Below are 26,643 nucleotides of genomic sequence, written 5' to 3'. Positions count from 1 at the left end.
AGCATGATGCTTCCACCACCATACTTCACCATAGAGATGGTGCCAGGTTTCCTCCAGATGTAACACTTGGCATTCAGACCAAAGAGTTCAATCTTGGTTTCATCAGACCGGAGAATCTTGTTTCTCATAGTCTGCGTCCTTTGGCAAACTCCAAGAGGGCTGTCATGTGCCTTTTACAGAGAAGTGGCTTCCCTCTGGCCACTCTACCATAAAGGCCTGATTGGTGGAGTGCTGCAGAGATGGTTGTCCTTCTGGAAAGTTCTCCATCTCCACAGAGGAACTCTGGAGCTCTGTCAGAGTAACCATCGGGTTCTTGGTCACCTCCCTGACCAAGGCCCTTTACTCCCGATTGCTCAGTTTGACCGGGCGGCCAGCTCTAGGATGAGTCTTGGTGGTGCGAAACTTCTTCCATTTAAGAATGATGGAGGCCACTGTGTTCTTGGGGACCTTCAATGCTGCATAATTTTTTGGGGACCCTTCCCCAGATCTGTGAGTCGACACAATCCGGTCTCGGAGCTCTACGGACAATTCCTTCGACTTCATGGCTTGGTTTTTGCTCTGACATGCACTGTCAACTTTGGGACCTTATATAGACAGGTGTGTGCCTTTCCAAATAATGCCCAATCAATTGATTTTACCACAGGTGGACTCCAATCAAGTTGTAGAAACATCTCAAGGATGATCAATGGAAACAGGGTACCCCTGAGCTCAAATGAGTCTCATATGTAAATAAGGTATTTCTGTTTTTGTTTTTTTACATTTGCAAAAAATCTAAAAACCTGTTTTCGCTTTGTCATTATGGGTTATTGTGTGTAGATTTATGAAGAAACATTTTTATTTTAATCCATTTTAGAATAAGGCTGTAACATAACAAAACGTGGAAATGTCAAGGGGTCTGAATACTCTCCGAATGCACTTTATTGTATAAAATAAATACAAATACATTGGGCAGCACGTGTAAACACAGCCATAGAGCAGCCTACATCCATGTATCTGCTTTTTGTTGTTGTTGGTACCATGTGTATTTGAGAGCAAGCATTTTCTTAATCTGTCTCTTGGCGTTTGTGTGAGAGGGAAATCTAGTGTCTATAGTATATAGTATATAGGTGTATAGGTTCCCTATGCCTGCCCTTAAAACAGATGGACCTTCTTAGACATCTGCACGGTGTGACTTCCCCTTCCACTGAGGAAGGGTGAAGTGTACAGACGGTTAGGTTTGTAAAACCACCATCACATGCAGATGTACTACCACTGGCATGTTGTTAGATATTTTCTACCTGAGCAGAAGCAGACAGGTCATTTCAGTAATATTGAGAAAGGAAGTCGAACTATTGATGAAAAAAACAACATATAAATCATATGAATAAATCCTGAATAAGATAAGGTCAACAGTCGAACAACAGACACAGTTTGTCCCAACAAAAAGGAGCCTTTATTGGTGGTTGTTGAATGTAAATGTACAGTATGTACATTGCTTGAGTGAACCACAACAGGGAAAACCCTTATGACAATCAAAGCAGAACATCTGAAGAGAGAACTACCATCTAACCCTTGACCCTCGGATCAAGTTCCATCTTATGCACATCAAGACAAGAGAGCGGAAGGAACGGTGGACACTGGTAAGAACATAAGAAGATCCACTTACACTGTGTGATCGCACAATAATGTATGATAATGGGAGATGATGTGCTTGATAAGGGAAAGCAGCACGAGAAGCCGAGCAGGCAAGCAGATGGTGACAGTTTTGCTTACACTGAACTGTGTTGGGGTCAGAACGCAATCATGTTTTCATTACTGTGGAGCCAGCACGAGATATGGGTTGGAATATGTACCTCAATGCAGGGATGGGATATGCTACGGTACTCAAAATTTTACCTTTGTACACACTGATACATCGAGACGATTGAAATACTGAAAATTTTCCAGAAAACTGACCTTTACTTCCTCATGCTAGCTAGCAGTAGCCACCGCAGCAATTTTGGAATGGCAGTGTCAGCCAACTCTTTTGTTGTTCAACGCGATGTGCCATTTCATAATGGCTCCTGTGGCTACTGCTAGCTAGCATGAGGCTGAAAGGGCCATTTTCCAGGAAAACAAGCAGTATTTCAATCTTCTCAATGGAGCAGTGTGGATAAAGGTCAAATTTGGAGTACAGCGCCATATCCCTCCCTGCATTGAGGTACGTTTTCCGAACCATATCTCATGCCGGCTCCACGGTGTGTTAATGTAACCATGATTGGTTCCGACCTCTGTGCAGCTCAGTGTAAACAAGCGGAACGGTAGTATCGGTATCTTTTGGCAAGTAACAGTCATGTAGTGGAGTGAAACAAAGTCTCAGTGGAGAGCAGCTTCTCACAATCCCCTTACTGCTCTCCTACCACCTGCCACTCACACCGACACTAATCACTCCACGGCTGCTCAGGCCGCTAAAGACACACACACACTCCTCTAGGGGTGATCGTTGAAGAATCTAGCTAGTGCACTCAAGTTGTCTATTGGCTATCTCTCTCTATCAGACCCCCCCTCCATCCCGCCTCTCTCTTTGAGTGAGGTGATATGCTTCTGAGAAGAAGTGAGATGAGTGAATGAAGAAAATCTGGATTTATTTACATGAGCTGCAGATCTGTCGGGAGCCACCGTGTTGGAGCCCAACGCGATAATCAATCTCAGCATGGACTCCTCTATACTCCCTCACCGTCTCCTCCCCTCTGTCAGTCTCTCTGTCTCCCTCTTCTCTTTCAATCTCTTCATGCTGTCAATATCATTTTGTATCTCATTGCCTATTCTACTCATATCTGTCAACTTCACTTCTGTCTCCTAATGCATTCGTCACCAAGGCAATTGAAGTATTGGGCTGCGGCTTGGTCGCTCTCCAACCATGCAGGACTGCTCTTACAGGTTTATTCTTATATTTTCCTTGAAATAGGATGGAAACCTTTGTTATGGTCAGATGATTCTAAGTCAAGCAGCTTCCGGACAGCAAAGCCCCTGTCTGTGATTTGCACCCTATTCCCTTTATAGTGCCCTACTTTTGACCAGGGCACATTAGGCTCTCGTCAAAAGTAGTGCACTATGAAGAGACTAAGGTGCCATTTGGAACCTACCCTTACTTACAGATAAAGTACATGGCCTATGAGTCACTCCTTTTCAGACAGGTCTACAGAGATGTGGACAGCCAGACTCTGGCCAGGCCCATGCAGATAGACTGGAGTTTAATACGCACAGACTGTCCTCTACTCTCCTTTTACAGACAGACAACAAAGGTCCAGTCCAAACACAAATATGCTTCATCTGACATGAGGCGCTTCGCTCACTGCTCCCTTTCCTCTCCATCTTCTCTCCTCTCCTCTGTCTGGTGAGGGCTCCACTGAAGGTCAGGAATTGCAATGAGGTAGAGACCAGACTGTGCTGCTCCCAGAGCTAACTTGCCTGTGATGTTTTAGTGATTCTCCAACATTATTTAGCTAAAGGTGCCGTTTCTCTCTTAAGGTCTGCAGGTTTGCTTTCAATTTATTCGTTATGAATTGATGTTTAAACTTTATCTAAACGGAAACATTGTTAGACTATTTGTGTGAAGCCATAATAAATACTACAGGGTACACTATTCCTGCCAAACTGATGGTGAACTAAAATGGTAGCTACAATAAAAGGTAACATTTATTTATAACATTAACACAATATTGAGCTGTACCTTGAAAACAACAAACAATAAACAATATAGTTACACTTTAAAAGGCAAACAAACTCCAATAAACATCTGATAATGTAGATCAGAGATAGTGGTTGAGTGTAAAATAATACTGACTTTGTAAATACCTTTGATTGTTTTACGAATGAATCCTGCTAAAGAATATATTGATAATACTGTAATAAGTACTGTTCACAATGCTGACATAATAACTCCCAACAAGAGTAAGATATACACATGAAACACATGTCTGAAATAACACATAATAACACATAACACATATGAAAGTATGAAATATCAAAGTGATACTTTAATACAGTGCAACATTCAGTGCAACATTTAGAATCCTCCCCCAGCCACTAAAAATGTACTGCAAGTGGGTTCTCGATATTTGGGATATAGTTGCTGATAGTAGCCAGAGGAGGAGACACCGCTCGAGGCTGTAATGTGGCACTGGCCTGTGATACATGTTGTGTTGTAACAGAGATCTCCCTCCATGGATGCTGCCTACTGGGCTAATAGTTCAGTCAGTGTAGTTCACAGACAAAGTATCAGAAATGTTCAACAGTGTCAGAGAAGTCAACCGCCTGACAAGAGAAATCCATTTGATAGATTAATGCAATTAGAGAGATCAAAGTTGCATCGTGCCATTTCTCCCTCCGACAGCTTGTAAACCCCATCACAGCAGCTGTAATAGTTGAATATTGTCAACCGCTTTCATGGGATGTCTAGCTTGACAGTTACATTCAAAACAAAATGTACAACAGAGATCAACACAGACCTCACAAGCCAAGCCATGTATAGTAGCAAACAAGCAAGTGTTTGCAACATTACAGTAGGAAGTGAACTGGTAAGATTGACAATTACATTTCAAAGAAACAACAATGTTATACTGTACATAAAGAACATCCCAAACATAACTGTACTATGTACAAAGAGGTCCACACAAGATATGAACTGCTCATGCAGCAGTGTATCAGAGAGCACTGTGTGTGCGTCCCATGGCTACCTATTCCATATGGGGAATAGGGTTCCATTTGGAATGCAACTGTAACTGTGGTATACTATAAGCTGTGTGTGAGCTGCTGTCTAGCAGTACAGCTGGGACCATCAAAGCAGTAACCACTCAGATCACTGTAGCAGAGATAAGCACATCTCATGGTGCGCTGCAGCAGCCAGGGTCCATCATGTAGATGGTAGACTCCTACATACAGGTAAGTGAAAAACACATCACACACACATGCACACACTTACAACCATCTTTTTTACCCTGTGTCTTTGCCTGTGTGCTTCTCTTTATGTGTGTGTGCAGTTGTTCTGTCTCTCTCTCTGTTCTGTCTCTCTCTCTCTTTTCTTGGGGGTAATTAGTGTGATTGAGGAGTGATGGCACTGATGAGGACATTCACCCAGTTGAGTAGTCAGCCTGGCGCCAGCTCTCTCAGGAACAAGGCAAACTTATTGTCTCCATCACTACAGTGATCAAAACCAACACTGCTTTCTTAAACAACCTACCATCCAACCTGGAACATTGTCAATTAACAGATGGGTTTTGAATGCGGTTGATTACGCATTCAGTTGCCTGTCTTTGACAAAATCCACACTTGAACCTGCCATCTGAAATGGAAAAACATTCTGCAGCATTTTGAAACTGAGTGTTTGGTCTATTTTTGGTTTTCGTATTCAGTCCATATGTTGTCTGACTAACTGTAAGAGAGCAATGCCTTTTTAGCTAGACTAGTGTCTGTGCCTGGGAGAGCTTGTTTGCAGAGAATCACAGCCTGCCTGATTCCCCATGGTAAATTAATCAGTTGCAAGGCGTGTTTGATTTAGTTGCTGTCTACAGGAGTAATGGAATGTCTGGTGTATCCTGGCCTCTGTTTTACAGATTACTGGGCCCATTGAAACATGTAACTGTCAACACGCACACACACACACACACGCACGCACACACACACAAATCATCCCATTAAAATGTAAATCATTGGGTGCGTAGAATATCTACTTATCCCATTATAATTAGATAACTATTCTTTCTGCACTGTCACTCCTCAGTTACTGTCTCCGGTAGATATATTAGATATAGTAGATTATATTGTAGATTATATAGTGAATACAAATATAAACGCAACATACACCAATTTGTAAGATTTTACTGAGTTACAGTTCATATGAGAAAATCAGTCAATTGAAATAAAACCATTAGGCCCTAATCTATGGATTTCACTTGACTGGAAATACAGATATGTATCTGTTGGTCACAGATACAGTACCTTAAAAACAAATGAGCCCCACAATGGGCCTCAGCATTTCGTCACAGTATTTATGTGCATTCAAATTGCCATCGATAAAATGCAATTGTGCTTATGTCTGCCCATACCATAACCCCACCGCCACCATGGGGCACTCTGTTCACAATGTTGACATCAGCAAACCGCTCACCTACACAAAGCCATACACGTGGTCTGCTGTTGTGAGTCCAGTTGGACCTAATGGCAAATTCTCTAAAACAATGTTGGAGGCAGCTTATGGTAGAGAAATGAACATTCAATTCTCTGGTGGACATTCTTGCAGTCAGCATGTCAATTGCATGCTCCATCAAAACTTGAGACATCTGTGGCATTGTGTTGTGTGACAAAACTGCACATTTTAGAGTGGCCTTTTATTGTCCCCAGCACAAGGGGCACCTGTATAGTGATCATGCTGTTTAATCAGCTTCTTGATATGTTACACCTGTCAGGATTATCTTGGCACAGGAGAAATGCTCACTAACAGGGATGTCAATGCATTTGTGCACAAAGTTTGAGAGAAATAAACTTTTTGTGAGTATGGAATATTTCTGGGATATTTTATTTCCAGCTCATGAAACATGGGACCTACACTTTACATGATGTGTTTATATTATTGTTCAGTGTATATTCCACACTACCAATAAACTCACTCTTACAAGGCCCAGAGATATGAAGTAACAGGTGTTACTTGTCCCTCTGTTACCCCTCCTGTCCTCTCTGTCCTCTAGATCATGTTGACCCTCTGTTACCCCTCCTGTCCTCTCTGTCCTCTAGATCATGTTGACCCTCTGTTACCCCTCCTGTCCTCTCTGTTCTCTAGATCATGTTGACCCTCTGTTACCCCTCCTGTCCTCTCTGTCCTCTAGATCATGTTGACCCTCTGTTACCCCTCCTGTCCTCTCTGTCCTCTAGATCATGTTGACCCTCTGTTACCCCTCCTGTCCTCTCTGTCCTCTAGATCATGTTGACCTTCTGTTACCCCTCCTGTCCTCTCTGCCCTCTAGATCATGTTGACCTTCTGTTATCCCTCCTGTCCTCTCTGTCCTCTAGATCATGTTGACCTTCTGTTACCCCTCCTGTCCTCTCTGTCCTCTAGATCATGTTGTCCCTCTGTTACCCCTCCTGTCCTCTCTGTCCTCTAGATCATGTTGACCCTCTGTTACCCCTCCTGTCCTCTCTGTCCTCTAGAACATGTTGACCTTCTGTTACCCCTCCTGTCCTCTCTGTCCTCTAGATCATGTTGTCCCTCTGTTACCCCTCCTGTCCTCTCTGTCCTCTAGATCATGGTGCCCCTCTGTTACCCCTCCTGTCCTCTCTGTCCTCTAGATCATGTTGACCCTCTGTTACCCCTCCTGTCCTCTCTGTCCTCTAGATCATGTTGCCCCTCTGTTACCCCTCCTGTCCTCTCTGTCCTCTAGATCATGTTGACCTTCTGTTACCACTCCTGTCCTCTCTGTCCTCTAGATCATGTTGTCCCTCTGTTACCCCTCCTGTCCTCTAGATCATGTTGACCTTCTGTTACCCCTCCTGTCATCTCTGTCCTCTAGATCATGTTGCCCCTCTGTTACCCCTCCTGTCCTCTCTGTCCTCTAGATCATGTTGACCTTCTGTTACCCCTCCTGTCCTCTCTGTCCTCTAGATCATGTTGTCCCTCTGTTACCCCTCCTGTCCTCTAGATCATGTTGACCTTCTGTTACCCCTCCTGTCATCTCTGTCCTCTAGATCATGTTGACCTTCTGTTACCCCTCCTGTCCTCTCTGTCCTCTAGATCATGTTGACCTTCTGTTACCCCTCCTGTCCTCTAGATCATGTTGACCTTCTGTTACCCCTCCTGTCCTCTCTGTCCTCTTGATCATGTTGACCCTCTGTTACCCCTCCTGTCCTCTCTGTCCTCTAGATCATGTTGACCTTCTGTTACCCCTCCTGTCCTCTCTGTCCTCTAGATCATGTTGACCCTCTGTTACCCCTCCTGTCCTCTCTGTCCTCTAGATCATGTTGACCTTCTGTTACCCCTCCTGTCCTCTCTGTCCTCTAGATCATGTTGACCTTCTGTTACCCCTCCTGTCCTCTAGATCATGTTGACCCTCTGTTACCCCTCCTGTCCTCTCTGTCCTCTAGATCATGTTGACCCTCTGTTACCCCTCCTGTCCTCTCTGTCCTCTAGATCATGTTGACCCTCTGTTACCCCTCCTGTCCTCTCTGCCCTCTAGATCATGTTGACCCTCTGTTACCCCTCCTGTCCTCTAGATCATGTTGACCTAGTGTGAACAGGCTGAAACTCCACATCAAACCTGCCGGAGATCTGAGATGACTACAGTGCTCATTTTTACTCTGGTCAAAGTGTGTGGGGGTGTGCATGTGCATGCATGTGCATGTGTGTGTTGGAGGGCGAGTGTGCCTCTGTCTGATGTGAGAACAACTGTGGGTGTCAGTGTGTCTATTTGAGAATGTGTGATTGTGTGGGGATGTGTGTGCTGAACATCATACAAATGTGTCATTGTGGGGTTTCAGATGGCAGGGTAGACAGGAACTGCTGTGACACATCAAGAATCATTATACACATCTAAAATAGCTCCTTGCTGCTGGACTCAGTCTCACACAGAGGTTGCATGCCAAATGACACCCTATTCCCTATTTAGTGTACTACTTTTGAACAGGGTCCATAGGACTCTGGTCAAAAGTAGCGCACTATAAAGGGAATAGGGTTCCATTTGAGACCCAGAGGTCTCATAAAGAGAGCATGGCCTCTAAGCTGCCTCCCTTCCTCTCATATCTGCATTATGCTAAGTATCCAGGCACATCTTCCCATCGCTAGTTACAAGAACTAACATCATCCCCGAAAACACAATCCATCTAGCCTTTACTGTCAATAAGAGCATGCTGTATAAGAGGAAGTCCTCACAGTGCAGTTTCTCTGCCTCTGTAATCACACCACTTTTCTCTCCTGTTGTCTTGTACACAACTGACTATCACTGTTCAGGTTAGGGTCTGTTTGTTCAGCTCTATCCCACATTATTCCACTAAAGTCTACATGCTGACAGGACACCAGCTAAACACACCTCAGCCACAATAATCTGTTTCAAAGTGTGTGTCCTATGGAGTGTGGGCTTGTTAACCCTGGGCTCCACTATAGGGGTTGAGGAGATGCTACAGGAATGGCAGGAATGGCATATGTTTCTGACAAGCTGAGAAAACCACTATACTGTGAGGACTGACTGTGCTTCCAGCATGGGGGTGGCAATCAAACATTAATGCACCATTCAGAAGTACGGGTGGTAATATGAACTCATACACCACTGTGTGTGTGTGGTGAGTGGGTCCTTAGAAGCAAATGTCAATTGCTAGATAAGTATTGGATACATTCTGATCGTTGAAGGTGTGTGGATAGTGTGAATGTTATCGGGTTCAGTTAGTGCTGTGTCCTGTATTAACCTTGTACTGTATTGACCCAATCTTATCCTGTATTGACCCAGTCTTGTCCTGTATTGACACAGTCTTGTCCTGTATTGACACAGTCTTGTCCTGTATTGACACAGTCTTGTCCTGTATTGACACAGTCTTGTCCTGTATTGACACAGTCTTGTCCTGTATTGACACAGTCTTATCCTGTATTGACACAGTCTTATCCTGTATTGACACAGTCTTATCCTGTATTGACACAGTCTTGTCCTGTATTGACACAGTCTTATCCTGTATTGACACAGTCTTATCCTGTATTGACACAGTCTTATCCTGTATTGACACAGTCTTATCCTGTATTGACACAGTCTTGTCCTGTATTGACACAGTCTTATCCTGTATTGACACAGTCTTATCCTGTATTGACACAGTCTTATCCTGTATTGACCCAGTCTTGTCCTGTATTGACCCAGTCCTGTCCCGTATTGACCCAGTCATGAACCCAGCCCTTACAGTATCTGTCTGGGCTATAGCAGGTACCAGGCAGTGCGCCCTAGATATGCCTTACTGCCTTAGTTTAAACCAAGGACCACTGGATAAGCGCACTGCCCTCTGAAGGGGAACCAACCAAGCCTCAGCCACAGGTGGTAGACTTAATGCCCAACATTAAAAAAAGGACATTATGTAAATGGTCAAAGACAAACATGGATGGAATATATGTGCACACGCATGCACACACATACACAAACACAGCCCCCATGGGCAGGTATAGTGAGATAGAGTGTTTAGTGGTGCCTGATCCTCCTTTCCCCTCTCTACTCAGGCAGGTTGTTGCTAGAGTAGAAGCTGGAGGTCTCCGACACATTCTTGGAGACACTGCGGGACGAGGAGCCGTTAGAGGTCAGGTCAAGAGAGGAGCACCTGGGTGCCGCTACTGCACACAACCCCCCTCCCCCTCCGCTAACCCCCTGCGCCTCGGACCCACACCCGGCCACAGATAGGGCCCCAAACCTGGGAGGCTCCAGGTCGTCGGCCACATGCATCACGGAGGACACGTTGGTCTCCATGCGGCTGGCCTTGTACATGCTGGCCTGGGTCTGCAGGTAACGTGTGGACTTGAGCTCCAGACCCTCGTAGGAGCTGGTGGGGACACAGGGACAGCAGCTGAAGGCCTGCTTGAAGCCAGCTCGGAACCTAGGGAAGGACAGAGAGACATACAGTACATACAGACAGACAAACGGATAGATAACAGAGAACATGCAGACAGACAGACAGAGATAGACAGAGACAGACAGACAGGAGAGATATTCAAAAAAGGGAAAGTAAAATGGCTGAAGACAGGCAAGAATGACGATGAGGCAAGAATTTGTTGGAACATGAGTGGAGAGGCAGATGTGGTTATGAATTTTAAAACTTCAAATGGATATTGCTGTGGAGAGAAGAGCACTGTATAATGATTCATGACTTAGACCCTAACAGTTCTCTAGCAGTGCAACTAACTCTCACATTTTAATTTGGTCTTGTAACGACACTCAGTATGAAATAGGCATCTTTCAGAGACATATTTCAAAGACTTTTCAGACTTTTTTCAGACACCAGCTTGTTATTCTGAAAACCAATTGAAAGTTGGCTCTTCATAAAACTTTACCACCACAGTGAATTATTCTGTGTTCGTAACCAAGTCGGAAGTGGGAATTTACCACCATAAAGTTTTGGACTCTAGATGGATAAAACCCATTTTGGCATGATCATTGCCTTTGAGGGCTTACATCATTTTAAAGTAGTTAACTGGGTGGGCCTTCATTTGGGTGAAGGAAGGATCACATGATTCCATCTGGGTCATCAGCCAATGAATTATACTCGTGAGCAAACATTCCATAACTGTTGTTGGTAGTACATCGGCAACCTGGCCTTTAACCCTGTTCAAACAACACACTCTAGCTGGCGGTATGCATCCTTTCAGTTTGTTTGCCAACTCATATAGGTAGTACAAAAATGTAATTGACTACTTCAAAAGGAAGATGGCCTCAATGGTGCTGCATTTGCGCTCACAGATACCATAATGGGACATGTATAAAGTTGATATTGCTATCCTTCTATAAGTTTACAACATACCACTGTGAAAAATCTATTGAACTGCCCTCTAACTGTCACGCCCTGATATGTTTCACCTGTCCTTGTGCTGGCTCCACCCCCCTCCAGGTGTCACCCATCTTCCCAATTATCCCCTGGGTACTTATACCTGTCTGTGCCAGTTCAATTTGTTTGTTCATACCTACCAGCGTTTTCCCCTTGCGCCTGTCTGTGCTTTAGTGCCTGTTTTCTAGTTTCCCGGTTTTGACCATTCCTGCCTGCCCTGAGCCTGCCTGTCATCCTGTACCTTTGCCCCACTACTCTGGATTACTGACCTCTGCCTGTCCTGACCCTGAGCCCGCCTGCTGTTCCGGTGCCTTATACCCAATCTGGATTATATACCCCTACCAGCCGTGACCTGTCGTTTGCATGTCCCTGTTTAAAGAATAAACATGAATTTCTTCAACACTGTATGCACCTGGGTCATACCTTAAAACATGATACTAACTGGTAATTACTAGTGAGAAACCTCTATCCTCCAGGAGCTCTGACTTGTCCCAAATGGTGACCTCTGACGTCACCTACTAAGGAAATTACCTTGATTTCAACATTTTCAGCATTTAACTATGAAACAGTATTTTTATAAAGCTATTTATTAATATGGTTTTTGAAGACCATCATTTCTTTACAAGCCTGATAGCTGTACTTGTAGTTTATGGTTGACACAGCTTGTTGGCTATTAGCTAATCGGATGTTTCTCAGCAAGTGCACGTGAATGCATCCAATTGGTATTTACAACTTCACAACTGGTAAATTCCTACCTCCCGATTGGAGCTCAAGGATGATAGACAAGTTTCCTGCAAGTAATTACCAGTTGGAGGGCCGTTCAATTGTATTTTTTTCCAGTCATATGTGATAAACATATAGAATGATAGAGATCATCTTTATATATGTTCCATTATGGTTTCTGTGAGCGCACGGGCAGTGCCATTGAGGCCATCTCCATTTTGAAGTAGTCCATTTTCTTCTACTGCTATTAATTGGCAAACTAAAAAGGTACATACTGCCTGCCATCTAGAGTGTATTGTTTGAACATGTATAAAGCCATGGTTGGTGATTTCCTGCTACCTACAATTATGGAATGTTTGCTCACAAGTAGAATTTATTGATGGATCCCTCCTGATGAACCGGATAGAATCATCCCACCCAGCTGACTACTTTAAAATGGTGAAGCACTCAATGACAGTGTCCATATACCATCTAACTCTATGGTGGTATATTCACATTTCCCACTTGGTTACAAATGCAATATTAATATCTGTCTTTCCAAAACCATTTTTAAAATCATTAAAAAAGTAACTCAGAGGTTTTACTATTATTATGCCATACCCAGGATGTCAACCAGTCATATGAGAGCAAGTGGTTGTTTTTCACGCAGGAATTCAAATAAGTATTTTTCATTTTGCCTTCACCACAGTGGTAAAAGTTATAAATAATATGTGCTGAACAGTCCATAACTTATAAATAATGCAATGAATAATCTATGTACGTAATAAAAACAGGTGTTAAAGAGAATGATAAACAATTGTGTGTGTATGTGCGTGTGTGTTCGTGTGTAGTGTGTGTGCTTGTGTGTAGTGTCGTATAGTGTACCTACCTGTCGTTGAGACAGCAGTAGATGATAGGGTTGTACATGGTGGAGCTCATGGCCAGCCACATGACAGCCAGGTACACCTGTTGGATGTAGAGCGTCTCAAACAGGAGGGGGAAGAACAGGTGGAGCAGGAAGTACACGTGGTAGGGCAGCCAGCAGAGAGAAAATGTACACACAACCACGATCATCATCTTCACCACCTAACACAGACAGACACAGACACCACAAAGGGTTGGGCTCAATTAATCCATTCCACAGATATTCTATTTAATTAGTTCTAAATGTAATTCTGTGTTCAATTCAGTCATTCAGAAAGGGGACAAGACAGCAGAAAGAAAGTGGAAGATGGTGTATGTTAGAGCAATAAGAAACCATCAGACATGTAGCTGTCCGTCGGGGAATGATGAGAGGAGTAGAGAGATCTTAAAGCTCAGGGTGTCGTTGTGTTTATTTCATGAGTCATGGAGGAAGAAGTAAACATTGACCAACTTTCAACTCCTCCCTCTGTTTCTCTGACTTGACCTGAAGTTGATGCCGCAGAGTTGTTTAGGATGCGTTCCAAATGGAACCATGTTCCTTTTATAGTGCTATTCCAGGAATTATTCCTGGAAGCATTCCTGGAAGCAGGTATTCCTGGAAGCAAATTATTTACAAACTTGACATGAGAATGTGTACATTTCTGAGGAACTGTTGAATTTAAAGTGTCTTTCAGTTTATTGATGGCCCTTCATAATTCTTCTTGAGGCTAGGCGTCCTGCTAGGCGTCCTGTCGACAACATCCGGTGAAATTGGAGGGAGTGCAATTCAAATAAATAACCGTAATATTAAGCATTTATGAACATACAAGTATCTTATATTGTTTAAAAGCTTAAATTATTGTTAATCTAACTGCATTGTCCGACTTACAATAGGCTTTACAGCGAAAGCATACCATGCGATTGTTTGAGGACCGCGCCTAACATCAACATATTTTTCAACCAGCACAGGCTTCATAAAATCACAAATAGCAATTAAATAAACCACTTACTTTTGAAAATCTTCCTCTGTTTGCAATTCCAAGGGTCCCAGCTACAACATGAATGGTCTTTTTGTTAGATAAAATCCTTCTTTATATCCCAGAAAGTCTGTATAGTCTCTATAGGAGTCCAAATAGTTACCGCTACACTTTGTCCAAACAAGTCAAACTATATTTGTATGTAATCCTCAGGTATCCTGAACTGTAAATAAACTACAATATTTCATACAGAAAGAAGTATGTTCAATAGAAAAGAAAAATCGTCACACAGCGACAGACTGATTTTCCACTGGGACCAGCCTCGTTTTGGAAGAAACAAGCCAGAAACCTTAAACAAAGACTCTTGACATCTAGTGGAAGCCTTGGGAATTGCAATCTGGGAGCTAGAATTACATAGGACATATAGCTTTCCATTATAAGAGCCGGGGACCTCAAAAAAAAAACATTCCGGTTGGTTTTTCTTTGGATTTTCGCCTACCATATCAATTGTGTTATAGTCTCATGCATTATTTTAACATTTCTACAAACTTCAAAGTGTTTTCTATCCAATGCTGCCAATTATATGCATACCCTGGCCTCCGGGCCTGAGTAACATGCAGTTTACTTTGGGCATGTCAGTCAGGCGGAAATTCAAGAAAATAGACCCTAGCTCTTAATCAAACATATCTGCTAACTATGTGTCTATAATGAATGGCTCAGTCGGAGAGAGCTCTAGCATGCGGTACACATGCTAGACTTAGAAGTCAAAGTTAAAGTAGAAATAAACATAGAGGCATAGAGCTAGCCCCATAAACCCAAGATACTGATACTACAAAATTCCCTAGGCTCTCATTGATGTACAGTTGCTGGCAGAGCATGTAAACCATAGGATGCATGTGTTCTAAGATATAAACCCATGCAAGGTTAATCAAATCAAATCTTATTGGTCACATACACATGGTTAGCAGATGTTATTGCAAGTGTAGTGAAATGCTTGTGCTTCTAGTTCTGACAGTGCAGCAATATCTACCTGCAGCCAACACGAGTAGAACATTTAGACGTGTTAACCTCGCAAGGCTGCCAGCCCAGAAGGCATCCCAAGCCGCGTCCTCAGAGCATGCGCAGACCAGCTGGCTGGTGTGTTTACAGACATATTCAATCAATCACTATCCCAGTCTATTGTTCGCACATGCTTCAAGAGGTTCACCACTGTTCCTGTTCCCAAGAAAGCTAAGGTAACTGGCTGTGATGGCTGTTTAACAGTCTGAAAGCCTTGAGATAGAAGCTGTTTTTCAGTCTCTCGGTCCCAGCTTTGATGTACCTGTACTCACCTCACCTTCTGGATGTTAACGGGGTGAACAGGCAGTGGCTCGGGTGGTTGTTGTCCTTGATGATCTTTATGGCCTTCATGTGACATCGGGGGCTGTAGGTGTCCTGGAGGGCAGGTAGTTTGCCCCCGGTGATGCATTGTGCAGACCACACCACCCTCTGGAGAGACTTGCGGTTGTGGGCATCTGTAAAAGTTTGTGGGGGTTTTAGGTGACAAGCCAAATTTCTTCTGCCTCCTGAGGTTGAAGAGGCGCTGTTGCGCCTTCTTCATCTCACTGTCTGTGTGGATGGACCATTTCAGTTTATCCGTGATGTGCACACCAAGGAAATTAAAACTTTCCACCTTCTCCACTGCCGTCCAGTCGATGTGGATAGGGGGGATGCTCCCTCTGCTGTTTCCTGAAGTCCACGATTGTCTCCTCTGTTTAGTTGACGTTGAGTGAGGGGTTATTTTCCTGACACCACACTCAGAGTGCCCTCTCCTCCTCCCTGTAGGCTGTCTCAACGTTGTTGGTAATCAAGCCCACTACTGTTGTGTCATCTGCAACTTGATGATTGTGTTGGAGGCGTGCATGGCCACGCAGTCATGGGTGAACAGGGAGTACAGGGGGGGGGGTAAGCAAATTGAAGTGGGTCTAGGGTGACAGGTAAGTTGGAAGTGATATTATACTTTACTAGTCTCTCAAAGCACTGTACTGAATGATGTCACAGCCTGCCTCTTACCAAGCCCCGCAGTACATCTTTACCCTACAAAACTCATAATTGGAACCTTGCATTTGGCTATGAGCATGTACACCCAGGCTTATAGTATCTTTATACTGTACTGTACCTTGCGTTTGGCAGTGAGCTGCTCCTTGTAGCGGTCAGAGGAGTCTCCAGGTATGTTACTGGCCCAGAGGGTGAGGCCCACCACCAGGTAGGCACAGCCCATCACCAGCAGAGGCAGGAAGTAGATCAGCACAGTCACACATACGTAGTACCTACAGGACAGGAAGGGAAAGACAAGATCAGCATGCAGTGCTGTCACAATTTACCAACAGGACAGGGGAAGAAGATCTGCACAGTCACACACACATAGTGCCTACAGGACAGGACAGGGGGAGACAGGAGGAGAGGAAGGCAGACACCGAGGAAAGCCGTGAATGATGACGTAGAGTCTAAAGCAGAGATCAGGCAGGTGTGTGGGTTCCGATGAGATACAGATGGGGTAACTGTATCTTTGTGTAAGGTGTAACAATAATACAATATAAATAAGGGCTTCCTTTAGGAAGCAAATACATCAAATGCAAATATTCTGTGCTCATTTTTAGATATTTAAATGGGAAAGAAACAAACCCCAGCCCATTATGCATCATACCAGCTATATTTCTATATTTTTGAAAGTTATAAATATTGAAGACTTGATTGCTGACATGCAAAATATTTTGGGACTATATCAACAATGGACTAATGAAAGAAATACTTAAAGATGTTTGATGGTTGGAATTGTCCAATAACATGTTAAATATGAGCGTGTGTGTGTGTGTGTGTGTGTGCTTGTTCATGTGCAGAGGGGACACCCCTCATCTTCAGTGAACTTCCATTTAATTCGCTGCACACAGCATGGCTGAGACTCACAGGCCATTTCCTTGGTAATTAACTGCAATTATGATAATCAGATAGAACGCCCAGGAGGACAGCGACACATCAGCCTTCAGGCCCTCATACAGTACCTGCCTACTGAGCCAAATGCAGATCAAACATGGCCCACACAGCACACAAGGCATACGAAACGAGCTCAAAGAGAGAGAAGCTGTAATTCAACCAATTGACTATGAGGCTAAACTTTTTCATGCACCTTTTTCCTCCAAAATGTTTTTCTTTTCCAAAAACCTTTGTTGTACCTTTTTGTTCTCTAGGGATGCATGCAGTGTTTTCGTTTTTAAGGGATTGTGGAAAGCATCTGTTTGTGTTTGCTGAGTAATCCAATATTAGAGGCATTCACAGCCTATTTGGAGTGGTTTCAACAGTGACATGTTTGGGAATTGCATGAGAGAGTACAGGCAGTACATTGGTAATGGCTGGGCTCCTGTAAAGACTTCCACTGCCTTTGTTGTCTGGGATGTGTGAAATTGGTTGTCACAGTTTAGCGCTTTCTGTTTGTAAATAACACACTAGGAGGGAGCAACTAATTACATTAGAAGGAGAACAGGTAGGCAGCACCTGTATTTCATTTATATTTCTCAGATAAAGTCCATTTTCATTTGTGACCACATGTCAAACAGAGAGAAAAAGAAGACAATAACAAACAACATTGTCATATTTTCATCCCTCCCTCCCTCCCTCCCCCTCTCCCTCTCCCTCTCCCTCTCCCTCTCCCTCTCTCTCTCTCTCTCTCTCTCTCTCAACATGAAAGAATGTGCCTGTGTTCCAAATCTCAACCTATTCCCCATATAGTGCACTACTTTTGGTAAATTGTCAAATATAGTGCACTACATAGGGAATACAATACCACGTGGGACACATTCGGACGGCCATGTAAATATGGACACGTAAATATAATGTCTATATCAGGCCAGGTTTTCTATTCTCACCCTGTCAGCATCCCGGAGTCGCCTCTTCACTATCGACGCTGAGACTGGTGTTTTGCGGTTACTATTTAATGAAGCTGCCAGTTGAGGAATTGTGAGGCATCTGTTTCTCAAACTAGACACTAATGTACTTGCCCTCTTGCTCAGTTGTGCACCGGGGCCTCCCTCTCCTCTTTCTATTCTGGTTAGAGACAGTTTGCGCTGTTCCGTGAAGGGAGTAGTATGCAGCATTGTCTGATATCTTCAGTTTCTTGGCAATTTCTCTCATGGAATAGCCTCCATTTGTCAGAACAAGAATAGACTGACGAGTTTCAGAAGAAAGCACTTTGTTTCCGGCCATTTTGAGCCTGTAATCGAACCCAAAAATGTTGATGCTCCAAATACTCAACGAGTCTAAAGAAGGCCAGTTTTATTGCTTCTTTAATCAGATCAACAGTTTTCAGCTGTGCTAACATAATTGCAAAAGGGTTTTCTAATGATCATTTAGCCGTTTAAAATGATAAACTTGTATTAGCTAACACAATGTGCCATTGGAGTGACAGAAGTGATGGTTGCTGATAATGGGCCTCTGTATGCCTATGTAGATATTCCATTAAAAATCAGTTGTTTCTAGCTACAATAGTCATTTACAACATTTACACTGTATGTATGATCAATTTGATGTTATTTTAATGGACAAAATATGTGCTTTTCTTTCAAAAACAAGGACATTTCTAAGTGACCCCAAACATTTGAACGGTAGTGTATATTCTGGTTAGAAACTAGTCTGAAGAACTGTCAGTACTCCCAGATGAGACTTGTGTGGATATTTGAGGCAATTTACAAAAATCATTGTGGCGTTGAGAATACACTCCCAGAATATGCAATGAGCCGGGCAGCTGCCTGCCTCCTGCTTGCCCTCTCCTCTTCTCTCCTCTACTCTACTCTCCTCTCCTCCCACCTGCCCTGTGCCTCCTGCTCTCTGATCTGGAAGAAAACAAAAGAGAGTGTCTGGGAGCCTTCAAGAATCTAGAAAAACATCCCTCCTCTGATGGATGGGGACATGGAGGAATCAGAGACTGTACTCTGTCACCAAACTGTCACACAACTGATATAAATAAAAACCCCGTCAGAGGAAGTCAAACTGGGGCAGAATAATACTCAGTGCATTAAAGCCCAATAGCCCATCCAGTAATATTCACCATGTACTTACTGCTCATGACTTTTCTGGCTTCACTTCCTGCCTGAGTATCCAGCTGAGCCCTAGCCTGGATCTCAGTGTCTGTTGACTTCCTGCTTGAGTGTCCAGCCAAGCCTTAGCCTGGATCTCAGTGTCTGTTGACTTCTGCTTGAGTGTCCAGCCAAGCCCTAGCCTGGATCTCAGTGTCTGTTGACTTCCTGCCTGAGTGTCCAGCCAAGCCTTAGCCTGGATCTCAGTGTCTGTTGACTTCCTGCTTGAGTGGCCAGCCAAGCCCTAGCCTGGATCTCAGTGTCTGTTGACTTCTGCTTGAGTGTCCAGCCAAGCCCTAGCCTGGATCTCAGTGTCTGTTGACTTCCTGCCTGAGTGTCCAGCCAAGCCCTAGCCTGGATCTCAGTGTCTGTTGACTTCCTGCCGGAGTGTCCAGCCAAGCCCTAGCCTGAATCTCAGTGTCTGTTGACTTCTGCTTGAGTGTCCAGCCAAGCCCTAGCCTGGATCTCAGTGTCTGTTGACTTCCTGCCTGAGTGTCCAGCCAAGCCCTAGCCTGGATCTCAGTGTCTGTTGACTTCCTGCCTGAGTGTCCAGCCAAGCCCTAGCCTGAATCTCAGTGTCTGTTGACTTCCTGCCTGAGTGTCCAGCCAAGCCATAGCCTGGATCTCAGTGTCTGTTGACTTCCTGCCTGAGTGTCCAGCTAAGCCCTAGCCTGAATCTCAGTGTCTGTTGACTTCCTGCCTGAGTGTCCAGCCTAGCCCTCGCCTGCATCTCAGTGTCTGGGTTCTGTTGTCTGGAATGCTGTTGTAGTTCTTTTCACTATTCTGGGAAAAAAGAATGCGACCTGGGTGTCTGCAAAGGGAGATGAACGTAGTGGCTGAGGTAACATGACACCCTGCACAACACTGCTGGCTTACTCATCACAAACAAGCTTTTAAGGTACTCAATTTAGGGGAAGGTGGGGGGCAGAGAGTACAGGGTATGCTTGAATGGGATGGTCTGTGTGTGCGTCAATTTGTGTGTCTCTTTTTCTCTCTCTATTACTCCCTGTCCGTAGCTTTCCATTTCCCTCTCTCTCTCTTTCACTGTGTGTGTGTGTTTGTGTGTGTGAGAATGTGTGTCTAAAACTCTCTCTCTTTATGTGTGAATTTACATAGATCTGCGCGCAGCTGTTTGTGTTGGCTGTAATTGTCTGTGTGTGTGATCATACTTTCAGGAACTGAAACTGCGGTTAGTTTGTGACAATGCTAATTATACCCTCCCCTGTTGCCTTGCTCCCTAATCCCTGCTGGCTGAGCGGGGGGCTCAACGATGGTGGCAGAGAGGCAGGAACAGCACACACACACACACAGACTGGGACTGGAAGATCTGACCAGGGGTCAGCCATAATTAGATGTAATTTACAGCAGCAGGCAGGCTGGCTGAATTACAACCACACCAAGGCTCTGATCACTTAGCCAGATGTGCCAGTGATTACAGTTTCATTAAAAAAGTAATGAGTGCCGCAACAATTCTGACATGAACATTGTCATCGTCCTATTCATTACAAATGATTGCAATGTGGGAGGGTGGGAGCCTGGACAGCCAGGCTGAATGACAATGGTATTTGGAGACAAAGAAAGCAGCTCCTAAAACACTGGGGTGTTGATGTGCTGAGAGCGGAGGGACTGCTGTGAACAGAGCAGAGCTGGCCGATCTGTGTTTATCAGCCTGTTGGATGGCGGTAGGTAATGACTGCAAACAAACAAATACATTAAGGGCCACAGGTATGGGGAGCACTTTCCAGCTGTGAGAGAAAATGGACCTTACACGTACTAGAATCATTCCTCGTTTTCATAACCCCAGACTTAAACAGCTCCAGGAGGTTATCTCTCCTCTTTCTCTCTCTCTCTGTGTGTGTGTGTGTCTCTCTCTGTCTCTGTCTCTGTCTCTTTCGCTCTCTCTCTGTTTCTCTCTCTGTTTCTCTCTCTGTTTCTCTCTCTGTTTCTCTCTCTGTTTTTCTCTCTCTCCGTCTCTCTCTCTCTCCGTCTCTCTCTCTCTCCGTCTCTCTCTCCGTCTCTCTCTCTCTCTCTCTCTCTCTCTCTCTCTCTCTCTCTCTCTCTCTCTCTCTCTCTCTCTCTCGCTGTCTCTCTCTCTCTCTCTGGTGTGTGTCTCTCTGTCTCTTTCTTGCTCTCTCTCTCCATCTCTCTCCTCTGTCACTGTCTCTCGCTGTCTCTCTCGCTGTCTCTCTCGCTGTCTCTCTCGCTGTCTCTCTCGCTGTCTCTCTCTCTGTCTCTCTCTCTGTCTCTCTCTCTGTCTCAATTCAATTCAAGGGCTTTATTGGCATGGGAAACATATGTTAACATTACCAAAGCAAGTGAAGTTGATAATAATCAAAAGTGTAATAAACAATCAAAATGTACAGTAAACATTACACTCACCGAAGTTCCAAAAGAAAAAAGACATTTCAAATGTCAAATCATGTATATATACAGTGTTGTAAAGATGTGCAAATAGTGAAAGTACAAAAGGGGAAATAAATCAACATAAATATGGGTTGTATTTACAATGGTGTTTGTTCTTCACTGGTTGCCCTTTTCTTGTGTCAACAGGTCACAAATCTGGCTGCTGTGATGGCACACTGTGGTATTTCACCCAGCAGATATGGGAGTTTATCAAAATTTGGATTGTTTTCAAATTCTTTGTGGATCTGTGTAATCTGAGGGAAATATGTGTCTCTAATATTGTCATACATTTGGCAGGTGGTTAGGAAGTACAGCTCAGTTCCCACCTCATTTTGTGCCAGTGAGCACATAGCCTGTCTTCTCTTGAGAGCCAGGTCTGCCCTACAGCAGCCTTTTTCTATAGCAAGGCTATGCACACTGAGTCTGTACATAGTCAAAGCTTTCCTTAATTTTGGGTCAGTCACAGTGGTCAGGTATTCTGCCACTGTGTACTCTCAGTTTAGGGCCAAGAAGCATGCTAGTTTGTCCAGTTTTTTTGTTGATTCTTTCCAATGTGTCAAGTAATTACCTTTTTGTATTTGTCATGATTTGGTTGGGTCTAATTGGGTTGCTTGTCCTGGGGCTCTGTGGGGTCTGTTTGTGTTTGTGAACAGAGCCCCAGGACCTGTTTGCTTAGGGGACTCTTCTCCAGGTTCATCTCTCTGTAGGTGATGGGTTTGTTAAGGTTAGGGAATCGCTTCCTTTTAGATGGTTGTAGAATTTAACGGCTCTTTTCTGGATTTTGATAATTAGCTGGTATCGGCATAATTCTGCTCTGCATGCATTATTTGGTGTTTTACGTTACACTGTACATGGAGGATGTTTTCGCATAATTCTGCATGCAGTCTCATTTTGATGTTTGTGCCATTTTGTGAATTCTTGTTTGGTGAGCAGACCCCATACCTCACAACCATAAAGGGCAATGGGTTCTATAACTGATTCAAGTATTTTTTTGCCAGATCCCAATTGGTATGTCAAACTTTATGTTCCTTTTGATGGCATTGAAGGCCCTTCTTGTCTCTCAGATCGTCACAGCTCTGTGGAAGTTACCTGTGGCGCTGATGTTTAGGCCGAGGTATGTATAGTTTTTTGTCTGCTCTAGGGCAACGGTGTCTAGATGGAATTTGTATTTGTGGTCCTGGCTACTGGACCTTTTTTGGAACACCATTATTTTAGTCTGAGATTTAATGTCAGGGCCCAGGTCTGACGAATTCTATGCCGAAGATCTCGGTGCTGATGTTGGCCCTCCTTGGTTGGGGACAGAAGCACCAGATCATCAGAAAACAGTAGACATTTGACTTCAGATTCAAGTAGGGTGAGGCCGGGTGCTGCGGACTGCTCTAGTGCCCTCGCCAACTCGTTGATATACAGTGCCTTGCGAAAGTATTCGGCCCCCTTGAACTTTGCGACCTTTTGCCACATTTCAGGCTTCAAACATAAAGATATAAAACTGTATTTTTTTGTGAAGAATCAACAACAAGTGGGAAACAACCATGAAGTGGAATGACATTTATTGGATATTTCAAACTTTTTTAACAAATCAAAAACTGAAAAATTGGGCGTGCAAAATTATTCAGCCCCCTTAAGTTAATACTTTGTAGCGCCACATTTTGCTGCGATTACAGCTGTAAGTCGCTTGGGGTATGTCTCTATCAGTGTTGCACATCGAGAGACTGAAATTTTTTCCCATTCCTCCTTGCAAAACAGCTCGAGCTCAGTGAGGTTGGATGGAGAGCATTTGTGAACAGCAGTTTTCAGTTCTTTCCACAGATTCTCGATTGGATTCAGGTCTGGACTTTGACTTGGCCATTCTAACACCTGGATATGTTTATTTTTGAACCATTCCATTGTAGATTTTGCTTTATGTTTTGGATCATTGTCTTGTTGGAAGACAAATCTCCATCCCAGTCTCAGGTCTTTTGCAGACTCCATCAGGTTTTCTTCCAGAATGGTCCTGTATTTGGCTCCATCCATCTTCCCATCAATTTTAACCATCTTCCCTGTCCCTGCTGAAGAAAAGCAGGCGCAAACCATGATGCTGCCACCACCATGTTTGACAGTGGGTATGGTGTGTTCAGGGTGATGAGCTGTGTTGCTTTTACGCCAAACATAACGTTTTGCATTGTTGCAAAAAAGTTAAATTTTGGTTTCATCTGACCAGAGCACCTTCTTCCACATGTTTGGTGTGTCTCCCAGGTGGCTTGTGGCAAACTTTAAACAACACTTTTTATGGATATCTTTAAGAAATGGCTTTCTTCTTGCCACTTCCATAAAGGCCAGACTTGTGCAATATACGACTGATTGTTGTCCTATGGACAGAGTCTCCCACCTCAGCTGTAGATCTCTGCAGTTCATCCAGAGTGATCATGGGCCTCTTGGCTGCATCTCTGATCAGTCTTCTCCTTGTATGAGCTGAAAGTTTAGAGGGACGGCCAGGTCTTGGTAGATTTGCAGTGGTCTGATTCTCCTTCCATTTCAATATTATCACTTGCACAGTGCTCCTTGGGATGTTTAAAGCTTGGGAAATCTTTTTGTATCCAAATCCGGCTTTAAACTTCTTCACAACAGTATCTCGGACCTGCCTGGTGTGTTCCTTGTTCTTCATGATGCTCTCTGCGCTTTTAACGGACCTCTGAGACTATCACAGTGCAGGTGCATTTATACGGAGACTTGATTACACACAGGTGGATTGTATTTATCATCATTAGTCATTTAGGTCAACATTGGATCATTCAGAGATCCTCACTGAACTTCTGGAGAGAGTTTGCTGCACTGAAAGTAAAGGGGCTGAATAATTTTGCACGCCCAATTTTTCAGTTTTTGATTTGTTAAAAAAGTTTGAAATATCCAATAAATGTTGTTCCACTTCATGATTGTGTCCCACTTGTTGTTGATTCTTCACAAAAAAATACACTTTTATATCTTTATGTTTGAAGCCTGAAATGTGGCAAAAGGTCGCAAAGTTCAAGGGGGCCGAATACTTTCGCAAGGCACTGTATATGCTGAAGAGGCTGGGGCTTAAACTGCATCCCTTTCTCACCCCCTGGCCCTGTGGAAAGAAACTTTAAGAGAAGACTTTGCCTTTGTTCTGGTTTGTTTCTTTGTCAATAAGGGTATGCAGGGTGAATACGTGGTCTGCCGTACGGTAATTTGGTAAAAAGTCCATTTGACATTTTCCCAGTACATTGTTTTCACTGAGCAAATGTATCATTCTGCTGTTAATGATAATGCAGAGGATTTTCCCAAGGTTGCTGTTGACGTATATCCCACAGTAGCTATTGGGGTCAAATTTATCTCCACTTTTGTGGATTGGGGTGATCAGTCCTTGGTTCCAAATTTTGGGGAATATGCCTGAGCTGAGGATGATGTTACGGAGTTTAAGTATAGCCAATTGGAATTTGTGGTCTGTATATTTTATCATTTAATTTAGGATACCATCAACACCACAGGCCTTTTTTGTTTGGAGGGTTTGTATTTTGTCCTGTTGTTCATTCAATGTAATTGGAGACTCCAGTGGGTTCTGGTAATCTTTAATAGTTGATTCTAAGATTTGTATTTGATCATGTATATGTTTTTGCCATTTGTTTCTTATTAAATAGCCAGAAAATATTGGAGCAGAGGTCCGTGTGACCTCCTTGGGCTCAAGAACCAGGAGGTCAAGTGGGAGGTGTTGCGTCAAAAAACAGAACACTCAAAACATGAGCACAATGGCAGCTCTTTCTTTAAAGAACTCCAGGCCTCAAGAGGGCAGATAACCCAAAAACACGGGTGGAACTAAAAAACATTTAGCCAGGATTTCTGGAGGGACTACTTTTACATGCGCACCTGGCAGATAAGCATGGGTATAAAATGTTTGTGCTTAGCTTTGCTTGGGTCCTCAACATACAAACAGCTCATTGTTCAACCCTAAAGACGCAACTGGTATGTAATGTTTGGAATTATTTATTATGTTGCATCCAGTGCTTAGCACAATATACATGTTTAACTCTGGTAGGAGTGGTGACTTCTTTTTTTGTGGATATTTTCTGACTGCAGAAGTAATTGCTTGAAGTGCTAGATTAAATTGTTTAAACGTTTACTTTATTCAAAGCCATGCTGTGTTGCTGTGTCATGCATTGTTTGTGTAAAATAATGCATGTTTATTCTCTGTTTAAGGTTATCAACCTATTCCTATTCCTCTGTCATTCAACTACTCTATTCAACAAATCAACTGTTTCAACATATTCAACAAATGGCATCAAAACCATAAAACACTAAAAAGGAATTGAGTTGTGCCTTTGCATTCTTCATGTGTTGAGCAAGCCGTTTTCAAGTTTGGGCAGAGCTGAAATAATAATAACACCTAGACAACTTGACAGTTGACTCAGTTTTTCTAGTTCCACCTGTGTTTTTTGGTTATCTGCCCTCTTGAGGCCTGGAGTTCCTTAAAAGAAGAGCTGCCATTGTGCTCATGTTGAGTGTTCTGTTTTTTGACACAACAATGACAAAGTGAAAACATTGTGGAAATGTATAAAAAATTAAAAACAGAAACATTATCTACACAAGTATTCAGACCATTTGCTATTGAGCTCAGGTGCATCATGTTTCTTGCCAAACTGAGTAATTGGGGGAGAAGGGCTTTGGTCAGGGAGGTGTCCAAGAACCCAATGGTCATTCTGACAGAGTTCCAGAGTTACTCTGTGGAGATGGGAAAACCTTCCAGAAGGACAACCATCTCTGCAGAATTCTACCAATCAGGCCTTTATGGTAGAGTGGCCAGATGGAAGCCCCTCAGTAAAAGGCACACGACAGCCCCCAGGCACTGAAAGGACTCTGACCATGAGAAACAGGATTATCTGGTCTGATGAAACCAAGATTGAACTCTTCAGCCTGAATGCCAAGCGTCACGTCTGGAGGAAACCTGGCACCATCGCTACAGTGAAGCAGGTGGCAGCATCATACTCTGGGGATGTTCTTCAGTGGCAGGAACTGCGAGACTAGTCAGGATTGAGGGGAAA

At 43.6% G+C, this 26,643-nt stretch overlaps 1 protein-coding gene across 2 annotated transcripts in view; it reads right to left on the bottom strand.

Annotated features, from left to right (window-relative positions):
- Positions 1-10,065: 10,065 nt before the first annotated feature.
- The window catches only part of LOC135513520 (substance-P receptor-like), a 39,421-nt gene continuing 22,843 nt past the window's right edge, over positions 10,066-26,643 (bottom strand). The window contains exons 3-6 of one of the 2 annotated variants that reach the window (XM_064936397.1): positions 16,255-16,405; positions 13,106-13,302; positions 10,387-10,569; positions 10,066-10,296 (exon numbers count right to left, since the gene is read on the bottom strand). In XM_064936397.1, coding sequence (XP_064792469.1) covers positions 10,191-10,296; positions 10,387-10,569; positions 13,106-13,302; positions 16,255-16,405 — 637 coding nt within the window. In that variant the 3' untranslated portion in view covers positions 10,066-10,190. Of the gene's footprint in view, positions 10,307-10,360; positions 10,570-13,105; positions 13,303-16,254; positions 16,406-26,643 lie in introns of both variants that reach the window. The other variant, XM_064936398.1, reaches the window with a different exon arrangement.

Source organism: Oncorhynchus masou, chromosome 25, assembly GCF_036934945.1.
Source record: "Oncorhynchus masou masou isolate Uvic2021 chromosome 25, UVic_Omas_1.1, whole genome shotgun sequence".
In the NCBI taxonomy this organism is placed as follows: Eukaryota; Metazoa; Chordata; class Actinopteri; order Salmoniformes; family Salmonidae; genus Oncorhynchus; species Oncorhynchus masou.
The sequence above is the reverse complement of the archived record's forward strand: the minus strand, read 5'-3'. Positions and strand labels throughout refer to the sequence as shown.